A 10,451-nucleotide genomic window follows, 5' to 3' on the forward strand; every position below is an offset into this window, starting at 1 on the left:
CCACACGGCGCACGGAGCCCCCCACACGGCACACGGAGGCCCCCACGGCACACGGAGGCCCCCACGGCACACGGAGCCCCACATGGCACACGGAGCCCCGGGCAGCGGGAGCCCCACACGGCACACGGAGCCCCGGGCAGCGGAAGCCCGGGCTGCCGGGGCCCTTCCCGGCCGGAGCATCCCGAGCTGCTGGGGTGGGCCGGGCGCGGGCCGCTCCCCTCCCTCCCGGCCGCCAGGGGGCGGTAGCGCCGCGCCGCCGCCACCTCAGGCCCGCGCGGCTCGCTGCCCGCGGTGCCGGCGCTGCCATTGGCGGGCGCGGGGGCGCGGCCCGGAAGCGGAAGCGCGGCGCTGCCGGGTGACCCCGGGAGCGGCCCGGAGCGGCCCCGCGCGCAGCCCGGTGAGAGCGGGGCGGCCACGCTCCTCCCGCGGGGCTGCAGCGGCCCCCGCGCCCGCCCGCGCCCCGGACCGGCCGTTACCCCGCGCCGTTGGACAGGCGGCCCCGGCACCGAGCGGGGCCCGCCACCGAGCGGCGGCCGGCGGGTCCCTCGGGGAGGGAGAAGCTGACCCGGATCCCGCCCTCGGTCACTCCTCTGCCGGTCGCCCGCCCGCACCGCACAGCTGTCCCCCATGGCCGCGTGGTCCCGGGAGGCGGTGCTGACTCTGTACCGGGCTCTGCTGCGCCGCGGCCGCGGCCTGCGCTACACCGACCGGGATTTCTACCTGGCCTCCATCCGCCGCGAGTTCCGCCGGAACCAGGGGCTGCAGCGGCTGGAGGACAAGGAAAGGCAGCTGGAGAAGGGGCAGGCTTTCCTGCGGAGCAGGCTTGGGGGCCTGGTTTAGCCATTCCCTGTAGCTCCCACCGGTCCCACGTACCTCCCTCTTCTTTCCAAAATCCCCTCGCCCGCCAGAAGAGATGATTAACACTCACTACCCACCACTTTCTTGAAGAAGTCCTGAAGGTGTTTCCACAGGCACACCAGGAGGGCTCTCCTGTTCTCTTCACAAATGCATTAGGTCACAGGTAGGTCATTTACAATGATATAACCGTGTTTTTCATGCTGCTGTTACAGTGAGCTTTGCAAAAGTGTGGGGTTTGTTCTGCTTGGGGATGACAAGTGAATGAATTCTTGGTTCATCCAGGCAGGAACATTGCCGCTGGCTTGGCTTTAGAAAAAACAAAGGGCAGTTTTCAACCACCCCAGGCAGGCAGGCAGGCTCAGAGCCTTGGAGCCTTGAACACTGACTCAGAAAACAGCCCTAAAGTCACAGTGCAGGAGTTTCTTGGTGTTTTCATGTAGGTTCACTGGGGATCCCCCTATGGCTACAGTGATGGTAAAGTGTGTTTTACAGGATCACAGAATCATTGAAGTTGGAATAGGCCTCTGAGATCATTGACTACTATCTTTGACTGATATCCACCTTGTAACTAAAAGGCACTGCCTGTCACATCCAAGTTAAACACCCCTAGGATGGTGACTCCATCACCTTGCTGGGCAGCCCAATCCAATGTCTAATTACCCATTCTGTGAGGAAATTCCTCCTGATGTCCAGCTTGAGCCATCACTGGCACAGCTTGAGGCCATGTTGGCCTGAGAGACTCTTTAAATTTAAATCTCAAGGTCACATTTAATGGAAATTTGAGGACACAAAAGTACACATGTAAGAAAATATTCATGTCAGTGTTTGACATGATTTGTCTGAGAGTCAAACCCACCAGCCTCCAGGGCAGGAATAAACATCAAATGAAGGCAAGGGAGCTGTTCCTTTTATGATGTGTTGCAGTCTCTGCTGCTGATTCTTGGGCATCTTTGAAGTATCTGGGATTGGACACTGTTCAGAAATTAATCTGTGAATGGAAGCTCTGAGACTGCCTGTCACTTCCTGGGGAAGATTCCACTCTATGCCAGACAGTTGACCAACCCTGTATTGCCTTGTCTGTAAGCAAAATCACACTTGTTACATTAGAAATTACAAAATAAATTGGATGTGCTTTGCTTGGGGAGCACAAATTATAAGAAAAATACCAGAATAGTTAGAAGGTTTTGCTTAATACGCAGGATTTTATTGCAAAATACTGTGGAGGTAAATTTTGCTTTCTTTCATTAAACCTATTTAATTATTAGAAACCTCACCTCAAATTTGGATGTGTTCCCTGGGGCACTGGACATTGCTTGGTCAGTACTGTTCTGGCACTGCTGGGAACAAGCAGCAATTTGAGGGAACATCATTAGAGAGGGTGCAGGGCTGGGTGGTCCTTTCCTGTGGTAAAACCTGGGGCAGCAGCGGGTGTGAGGTGTGGGAGGAGGGGGTGAACTGTCATTTTGTCCCACTGTGTGACTCCTGTCCCTCGCAGGTGAGATGGCAGGCGCTGGGCAGCGCAGAGGGAAGAAGGATGACAACGGCATCGGCACCGCCATTGACTTTGTGCTGGCCAACGCGCGGCTGGTGCTGGGCGTGGGCGGCGCCGCCATGCTGGGCATCGCCACGCTGGCCGTCAAGAGGGTGAGCGAGGGGATGAGAGAGGGAGAGAGGGAGGGAGTGCCACGGCCAGCACCGGGCACGGCTCTGCCAGCAGGGTGCTGGCAGTGGCCTGGGTACAATGCCAGCGTTGGCCCCTTGGTGACTCAAACTCTTCCCGGTTTAGATGTACGACCGGGCAATCAGTGCTCCCAGCAGCCCCACTCGCTTGAGCCAGTCGGGAAAGAGAAGCTGGGAAGAGCCAAACTGGCTGGGCTCCTCCTCACGCCTGCTGACCCAGGACATGAAGAGCAGCCTCAGCCGCTCCCTGCAGACCCTTCCCACTGATCCTTCAGCTGCAGACACTGGTAAGAGGCATGGTCATCCTCCTGCATCACCGAGTCATCCAGGCCTATAAACCCTGCATTTCTTTAATGGAATGCAGAAGAAGGAAATACCGTGTCTGGCCCAGGATTTTTATGTTTTTCTTTTAAGCAGGTGTACTGGTACCTTCAAGAATCAGAACTGACATTGGGAACAAGTCAGTAGTGATCATCTATTTGCACTCTTTGTTCCTCTCATGACTTCCTGATGTTAAGCTTTATTCTCCCCAATTTTTGCTCTTTCAATCTGAATATCTAATCTTTCCTGATAGAAAGCTATTCCATTCGTTTCAAGCACTCTGCTGCCTTTCTTTGGGTCATTCCAGTTTGCTTGCATCTTTTTAGGGGGAGAGTATTTGAGCTGTGAATGTACTATCAGTTTGCAACAGTATTTCCTGTATTATTGCTACCATTTTCCAAATAATTTCTGGATCGATGTTTCCATGTTTAGTGCTGCTTATCACTGTGTTTCTCTTCAATAGTCTATAGGAAGTGTCCTGTAGTTTTCTTTCTGGATGGGATAATCAGTAATTTAGAATCCAGCCATGTTTTGTTATGTGTGGGTGGTTCTTTGTTCTCAGTGGTTTTACTTTCTATCCCCAATCTCTCATATCAGGAGATTTATACTTGGAGATTTAAACTAAAATTTAGAATCAAGCTATAAATTTGATTTCCAAATTATTTTAAAGGAAGATATCTTTGGGATGGCAATAGAGTTTCTGTTGAGGTAACATTAAAAACTAGACAGCTGTGTTAAATGGGGTCTAGATCATTTGATTGGAGTCCCCAGGCATGGGCTGAGTAATAAAAACATTGATGATGGTGTCTTAAATTCTTCAATTAGAAGTAAATTAAAATTCAGTATGCAAAAATAATTTTTTTTCATAAACAGGCAATGAAATCCACTTCCCTATGGTTTAGTGCATTATTTCCTTTACACAAAAATTCAAATCTATCCAAAAGAACCCAGTGGGACAAGAGACAGCAGCTGCTGAGGCTAGGATAGATGGCTTTGTGTACAGCTTGGTCAGCCATTCCTCATGTGCTGTGTGGCCAAATCATCAAACAAATCATCAAACGAAACTTGGCAACACCCAATTGCTTTAATGGGGCCACTGACTTGGGGATTTCTCCTGCGCCCCTTAGGGATCACAGCCCTTCCAAAATTCTCTTAGATCTGTAATTCCCCTTTAATTCTCATTGTTAATTTCTGAAACTCTTCATCTATGTTAAGAGAAATCTGAAATGGATGGGAAGCATTGATTTATTTCTTTGGGAAACCAGTCAGAAAAGAAGGGACTCAGAGAATCTGTGCAGGTCAGATATTGTTTAGTAATGCAGATACAATGTAAACCTTGTGTTGTTGCATTGTGCCTCTGAGTGGGCTCTCTGATCTTTTTGCAGTGAAGGTTTCAGCGGGGTATCACTGAAGCTATGGTGGCCTGAGCTGGGATGGTCTCAGGATCTGTCAGCTCATCATCCTAATAACTGTGCTGATCAGACTCCCAACAACTGTTTCATTTTCAGGTGGCACAGTCTTCTCTGATCTCATATGCTAGCCAGGACTGGGTTTCACTGGTAATTTGTAATAATCTGTTTCAATGGTAAAAACTCAAAGAGATCATGCTGGTTGTTCAAAAGTGTTTTATTCACTGATCTGGGATCACACTGAAATCTTTTGAACTGGTAACAGCACTGAATTTTTCATTAAATTGAGCTGACATATTGCCCACCGTAGCCATTAAAATTACATCCTTGTACACAATATTAGTCTGGCTAAATTTCAAATCTAGTAACTTGTTTTCATCCATTTTGATGCTCTTACTAGTATGTTTTGAAGTTCCTCAGCGTGCCCCTTTGGAGTGGTAGCTGTGTAAAGCCTGCAAAATGTCTGCCAAGAGCTTTTTGAGACCTGGGAGGCCGCAGTTCCGCGCTGCAGATTCTGTTCTGCGCAACGCTTCGCAGCGAAATCAGCTACAACCTCAACAGTTCTTCTTCTGTCTTGCAGACTTCTTCCGACCCACAAAGCCCAAGCCATCTGCCAAGAGGAGTCAGGTGGAGCTGAAGAAGTCCCGCCTTCGGCTGTCCCTGCAGGAGAAGCTGCTGGCGTACTACCGGCGGCGGGTGGCGATCCCAGCGGACGAGCAGGCTCGGGCCAAGCAGGCGGCCGTGGATATCTGCGCGGAGCTGCGCAGCTTCCTGCGCGCCAAGCTGCCCGACATGCCCCTGCGGGACATGTACCTCAGCGGCAGCCTCTACGACGACCTGCAGGTAACTCCTGGGCTCCTCGGTCAGGAGGCTGACCACGCAGGGGCGTTTCAGGCTTCCCTGGTGGCGCTGCTGGCTCAGCACAGCATTCCTCAGTAATAAGGCCCCTGGTGCTGCCTTTCCCACTGTGGAGCCAGGCGTTGATTTCCACAGTGCTGTTTGAACAAGCATGACCAGGCTGCTCTGTCATTGTGTGCAAAGCCTTTGCTTTCTTGTTTTGTCCTTCTTTGTTTCTCCTCTGTCTCTTCTTTTAGTTGTGTTTTTCTTGCTGTTTCTCTGGTACATGTCTGTTTTCTCTCCATCCCTCTGTAACCATCCAAATACATTCCCTTAGAACTCCCATGTATTCACGTAGGTCTTTCCTACCCCTTTTTTTTTTTTTTTTTTTTTTTAATGCATGACAGACCTGGATTGGACAGCAGTCCCTGCTACAATATCTCCCTGATGGCAAGATGCCCATGGCTATAGTGAGTGATTCAGAGGCACACTTCTTTTTTTGAGTCAGAGCTCTGGAATGGAGCATGGAATGTCCAGTGAAACTTAGACCTGGGGTCTTAATCACATTGATGAAAAGGGATCTCTAACAACCTTTTTCCAAACAATGTGGCAGACCAGGTGAGGGCAGTGTACCTAGCTGTAGCATTGGATTATTAAACCATGGCAACGGAAGCTTGTCAAGAAACTTGAAACTCTGTCTCCTGTTTAAATTGTCATGTGGTGTTGCCATGCCCTAGGCCAGCTGCACCTCACAACCAAGGAGCAGATTTAAAGCAGTATGTGGCAGAATGATTCATCTATATGCAGTCCATGTCAGGTCTCTAAATAGTACATACCACGTAAGCACTAGCTTCAGCTATACCTTGGAATTATCCCACTGATGGCTGGAAATAGTCCTTCAGAATGCCTTTTAACAAAGGGAGGCTGGGAATCCCACGCAGAGAGGAAAGCGAGACAGCTGAATCCTTATTCCAGGTTCCTTTGGACAAAAGGCTATCTAAAGGTGGTGAATAAAATGAATGTGGAGTGAGAAAGCTTATTCTTACTGACTTTTCTCTCTTGTGAAAGGTAGTGACAGCTGACCACATCCAGCTCATTGTACCTCTCATGCTGGAGCAGAACCTGTGGTCGTGTATCCCCGGGGAGGACACTATCATGAACATTCCTGGCTTCTACTTGGTGCGTCGAGAAAACCCAGAGTACTTTCCTCGCGGGAGCAGCTACTGGGACCGCTGTGTGGTGGGAGGTTACCTTTCCCCCAAAACTGTAGCAGACACCTTTGAAAAAGTTGTAGCTGGGTCCATCAACTGGCCAGCAATCGGGAGTCTCTTGGACTATGTGATCCGTCCAGCGGCTCCCCCAGCAGATTTGACTCTGGAAGTCCAGTATGATGCAGATCGGCATCTTTTTATTGACTTTCTGCCATCCCTGACACTGGGGGACATCGTCCTCGTTGCCAAACCTCACCGACTGGCCCAGAATGACAACTTGTGGCGCCTGAGCCTGCGGCCAGCGGAAACGGCTCGCCTCCGCGCCCTGGACCAGGGGGATTCTGGCTGCCGCTGCTTGTGCCTCAAGATCTTCAAAGCAGTGTGCAAGTTAAACCCGGCTCTGGGACACCTCACTGCCAGCCAGCTCACCAATGTCATCCTGCACCTCTCCCAGGAGGAGTCCGACTGGTCCCAGGACATGCTGGCTGACCGCTTCTTGCAGGCCCTGAAGGGGCTGATCCGCCACTTGGAGGCTGGTGTCCTCCCGAGTGCCCTGAACCCCAAGGTGAACTTGTTCTCAGAGCTCACCCCTGAAGAAGTGGATGAGTTGGGCTACACCCTCTACAGCTCTCTGTCGGAGCCAGAGGTCTTGCTGCAGACGTAATGGGGCCTTACCTAGGGAAGTGTTGATAGGGTTTAGCCAATGCAGACTTTGATTACTGCGAATTATGTCTCCTCCACTTCTCCCTGTCTCCCTCTCTCTCTCTCTCTCTTCACCACTCCCCCCTTTTGGTTCATTAGTAATTCCTGCTTTGGAGTTGGTGCTCCCACTGAATTTCTTGGTGCTACTGGTCCATTTCCACCATCTCTGCCCCAACAGTTACCCATTGGCTAGGGAGGAGAGGCTTTAACTGCAGCTCTGAGATCTTCACATAAATTCTGATGAGTTTTTAGTGTCTACCAAAAAAAATTAAACCAAACTATGCACTTCTTTCTTCTGTAGTACACTTACTGCAGCAAACCCTTTTTGGTCTGAAGAAGGTGGAACTGGGCTGGTAAATCCAGTGATGATTTTAGCAGACTTGCACTGAGGTTGTTTAATTTCCTCCAGCCTGATTTTGTCCTATGTTTCTTTTTCTCTGCTGTCCTACACTGTCTCACTTTCCTTTTTTTTATGTCCTTTTGGCCCAGTCATGCAGGGCAGACTGAGTGAGATATTTCGGATAGAGTTCTTTTTGTATTTCTGAGTGGATAATGATTACACTGGCAATATTTAGGGCTGTAGAGCTTGAAATTGAAGAATTCACGCAGCTCCTGCTCCCATGGAGCCTTCTCATCCTTTGGAAGCTGGGTTCAGGATTAAGGGCCAAATTTGTCCAGTCTGCTGCAACACAATGTCCTGTACAGACAATTCTTGTTGAGGCTGTCACAGGGGAGGAAGGAGCCTTTGTGGTCTGGTTGTGTGATGAGGCTGAAGGAGCAGAGCTTGCTGTTCCTGCCTAGCCAGATCTACTGGGAATGGCCTCGGAGTGGAGAACAAGGCAGCTCTTCAATTGTCTCTGGCCTAGAGGAAGAGAGGGTGATTAAAGGGGAGGGGTGGGAGACACACATGGGAATGGGGATTTTTTTTTTTTCATCTTCCCCCCAAGAGCTTATGGCTGTTTTGGTTTACTGGAGGTGGAAACAAGACTGCATGCCTCAAAGGGCTTTGGCATAAGCACACACAAGCCAGATTCTCACCAGCTCTAAAGGCTGTGAAGGTGATAGAACTGAACTGGTGACATCAGCAAGGTTCTGTCCCATACAGTGATATTAGGGTACATATACAAAGCTGGCATTTAGGGATATATTAGCTTTGCCATCTGCTCTGTGTGCTTTAGTCTCCTCCCCAGAACTGAGGCTGTCCATCCCCTTCCTCATTACCATGTGCTGACTTTCCAGTGCTCCCATTTTACAAATACTCTTAGAAAGCTGGTGAGGGCACACCTTCTCATTCCATCTCTTTGGACCTGTTGGCAGTGCAGTTCTGCTCACTCCTGTCTGTGGCTGCTCTCAGGCTGTAGACTCTTTATACTCTGCATTTAGCCACCTGCTGTCTTCAGGAAGTAGGAGAGAAGGTGTCCGCCCAAATGTGGAGCTCTGTGTGTATCTCAAAAGACCAGCATAACTATTGTTTCAGAAACATGTTTGCCTTTTCCCTCCTTTAGGAGCTTTTTTCACCCTTGCTGTCCAGCCTCCTTAGCCAGTGGAGAGGAGTACTGTAGCAGCAGAGTTTGGAGGGAGCAGGAATCCTTTTTTCCTTTTCTCCTCCCTTCCTCTCAGGTCTTCCCCCATCTTTGAAAGAGAAGTTTCAAGGTGAATTTCAGGAGTGGAACCATGGAGGGAAGTCTTTCACCCTGGGTTTTTTTTAGAGGCAGTGGTGAGGTGAGGGAGGGAGCAATTTCTCGGACAATCCGTCCATTTTAGCCAGTGTGTCAGACAGCATTCTGTATACAGTGATAACGCAATGTTGCATTTTAAATTATTTAATCTTTAGGGTACTGGTATTTTCTAGACTGCCAGATGTGTACTTTGGAGTCTGTGTGTGTATATAAAGTCTATAGCCTATCAAAGGTTAACAGGAATCCCATTTGTATGACTTTGTGTTTTGCAGCAGTCAGTGTTGTTCAACTGTTGATTGCTCTTCACCCTGGTTCCCAGATTTTTTCCCCCCTCTTCCTTCCCTTGCCCCCCACTGCCTTTCTCATGTCAGCCTTTCTACCCTAAAAGCAGGCAGATGAGACTTGGAGCCTATAGGCTATTGGGAGGAATTCCCCTTGTTTTTAATTACTTGAAGGTCAACAAAAATATTAAAATATCTGGGTTGTCAGGAGTTCCCCCAAAGCTCATTTCTTCAGTGTGATGTCACCCCTCACTTGGTGCTGACTCCAGTACTGTGGTCTTCACATTTTAACAGCAGTGTGGCTGGAAATCATTAAAACTAGATACAAAAAAGAAAAGGTGAGATATGACCTGAGAACAGTTGTCACATACATATCTGTATATATAATTTTTTACATGAATGCTTTTACTTCTTCCTGGCAACCTAATGAATTAATATTTTATGGCCATTTTTTGCTGCTATTGAGCTCAATTTGTGTATCAAATGGAGACTGAAGCTGCCTTTTTGCCTTTTTTGTAGACTCTGCTCCACTTCACTTGCATCAACCATCTCCATCATTTCTTCCCTTCACTTTTGCCCTCCTCTGAGCTAGCCATGAGCCTGTTCTCAGGGGGCAAATGATCACTTCCCACAGGCAGCCACCACAGCAGGCAATAGCTGCCCTGGCAGTGGCAGTCTTGACAAAGGCCAAAGATGTGATGGGTCACAGGGACACTGCAACTAGGAATATTTTAAGAGCAAGGTCAGGTATAAGAGGCAATAGAAGCAGGGAAGGTGTAGGGAAAGTATGCAGGAAACAACCACTAATGCTGCACCCAGCCTTTGGGTCAAACAGAATGTTGCAGAGTCTTTCAAATTGGCACCTTTCAGTATTAAATGCAGTACATGTGTTGATGTACAGCCTGGAGGGCTGGCTTACCTGCAGGTGGGCTACTTCCTGGTCAAATCTGTAGCACAGAGCAGGAGAACCTAAAGCTGAATGTGAAAAGGGCAGCTCCAGGCCACCTTCCTGGCAGAGCGGCTCAGACAGATTGATTGTAAGAGGCCCAGGGCATGCATTGGGCTGGTGGCTGCCTCAGCTCCAAGAATGTCTCCCTGTGTTCTGCTCTAGCTTAGCTCACACAAGCTTCCATGAGATTGTCGTCTTATTCCCTGTAACCACAGGGTGAGGACCAACTTGCTCAGCTGTGGGTTTCACTGCTGCTGAGCTCCACTGCTAATCTTTCAAGTCAGATGGATTTCTTTTCTCGTGTTTAAAAGCAATTATGGAAACAAGAGGCTGCTTTCTGCCCCCTGGCAAGCTGCCATCAGGGCCCTCATTCTTAGCATGTGGGCGCAGCAGTGAGAAGTGAAGAGATGATGCCTCATCTCATCCAGGCCTGGAGGCTGTGGATTTGCAAAGGGGAAAGTCCAAGTGCATGATCTGTGACAAGAGTGTGTGGAATTCTGAAATAAAATTACTTTCCACAGTAA

The 10,451-nt window shown here is 49.4% G+C and overlaps 2 protein-coding genes across 3 annotated transcripts; both read left to right on the forward strand.

The window, feature by feature from the left end:
* Positions 1–334: 334 nt before the first annotated feature.
* On the forward strand, positions 335–840 carry MIURF (mitochondrial elongation factor 1 upstream open reading frame). The gene has a single exon (XM_071422914.1). The coding sequence runs from the start codon at positions 628–630 to the stop codon at positions 838–840; it is 213 nt and encodes a 70-aa protein (XP_071279015.1). The 5' UTR covers positions 335–627.
* Positions 841–885: 45 nt separating this feature from the next.
* On the forward strand, positions 886–10,451 carry MIEF1 (mitochondrial elongation factor 1). Of its 2 annotated transcripts, none has more exons than XM_071422911.1 (5): positions 886–1,021; positions 2,354–2,502; positions 2,645–2,825; positions 4,830–5,111; positions 6,178–10,451. In XM_071422911.1, exons 2-5 carry the CDS (start codon positions 2,359–2,361, stop codon positions 6,978–6,980), a joined length of 1,410 nt encoding a protein of 469 aa, XP_071279012.1. In that variant the 5' UTR covers positions 886–1,021; positions 2,354–2,358; the 3' UTR covers positions 6,981–10,451. The 2 variants fall into 2 exon arrangements, with proteins under 2 accessions (XP_071279012.1, XP_071279013.1); XM_071422912.1 differs by having other exon boundaries at positions 4,849–5,111; positions 6,174–10,451.

This window comes from Agelaius tricolor, unplaced genomic scaffold (genome assembly GCF_023055355.1).
Source record: "Agelaius tricolor isolate 1412-34295 unplaced genomic scaffold, bAgeTri1.0.p SCAF_3, whole genome shotgun sequence".
In the NCBI taxonomy this organism is placed as follows: Eukaryota; Metazoa; Chordata; class Aves; order Passeriformes; family Icteridae; genus Agelaius; species Agelaius tricolor.

Excerpts from the sequence above, each read along its gene's own strand:
- MIURF (XM_071422914.1), top strand. The coding sequence starts at position 628 with ATGGCCGCGTGGTCCCGGGAGGCGGTGCTGACTCTGTACCGGGCTCTG.
- MIEF1 (XM_071422911.1), top strand. The coding sequence starts at position 2,359 with ATGGCAGGCGCTGGGCAGCGCAGAGGGAAGAAGGATGACAACGGCATC. Across the intron at positions 2,503-2,644 it reads CCACGCTGGCCGTCAAGAGG|ATGTACGACCGGGCAATCAG; the intron begins GTGAGCGAGGGG and ends TTCCCGGTTTAG. Across the intron at positions 2,826-4,829 it reads TCCTTCAGCTGCAGACACTG|TTCTTCTTCTGTCTTGCAGA; the intron begins GTAAGAGGCATG and ends CAACCTCAACAG.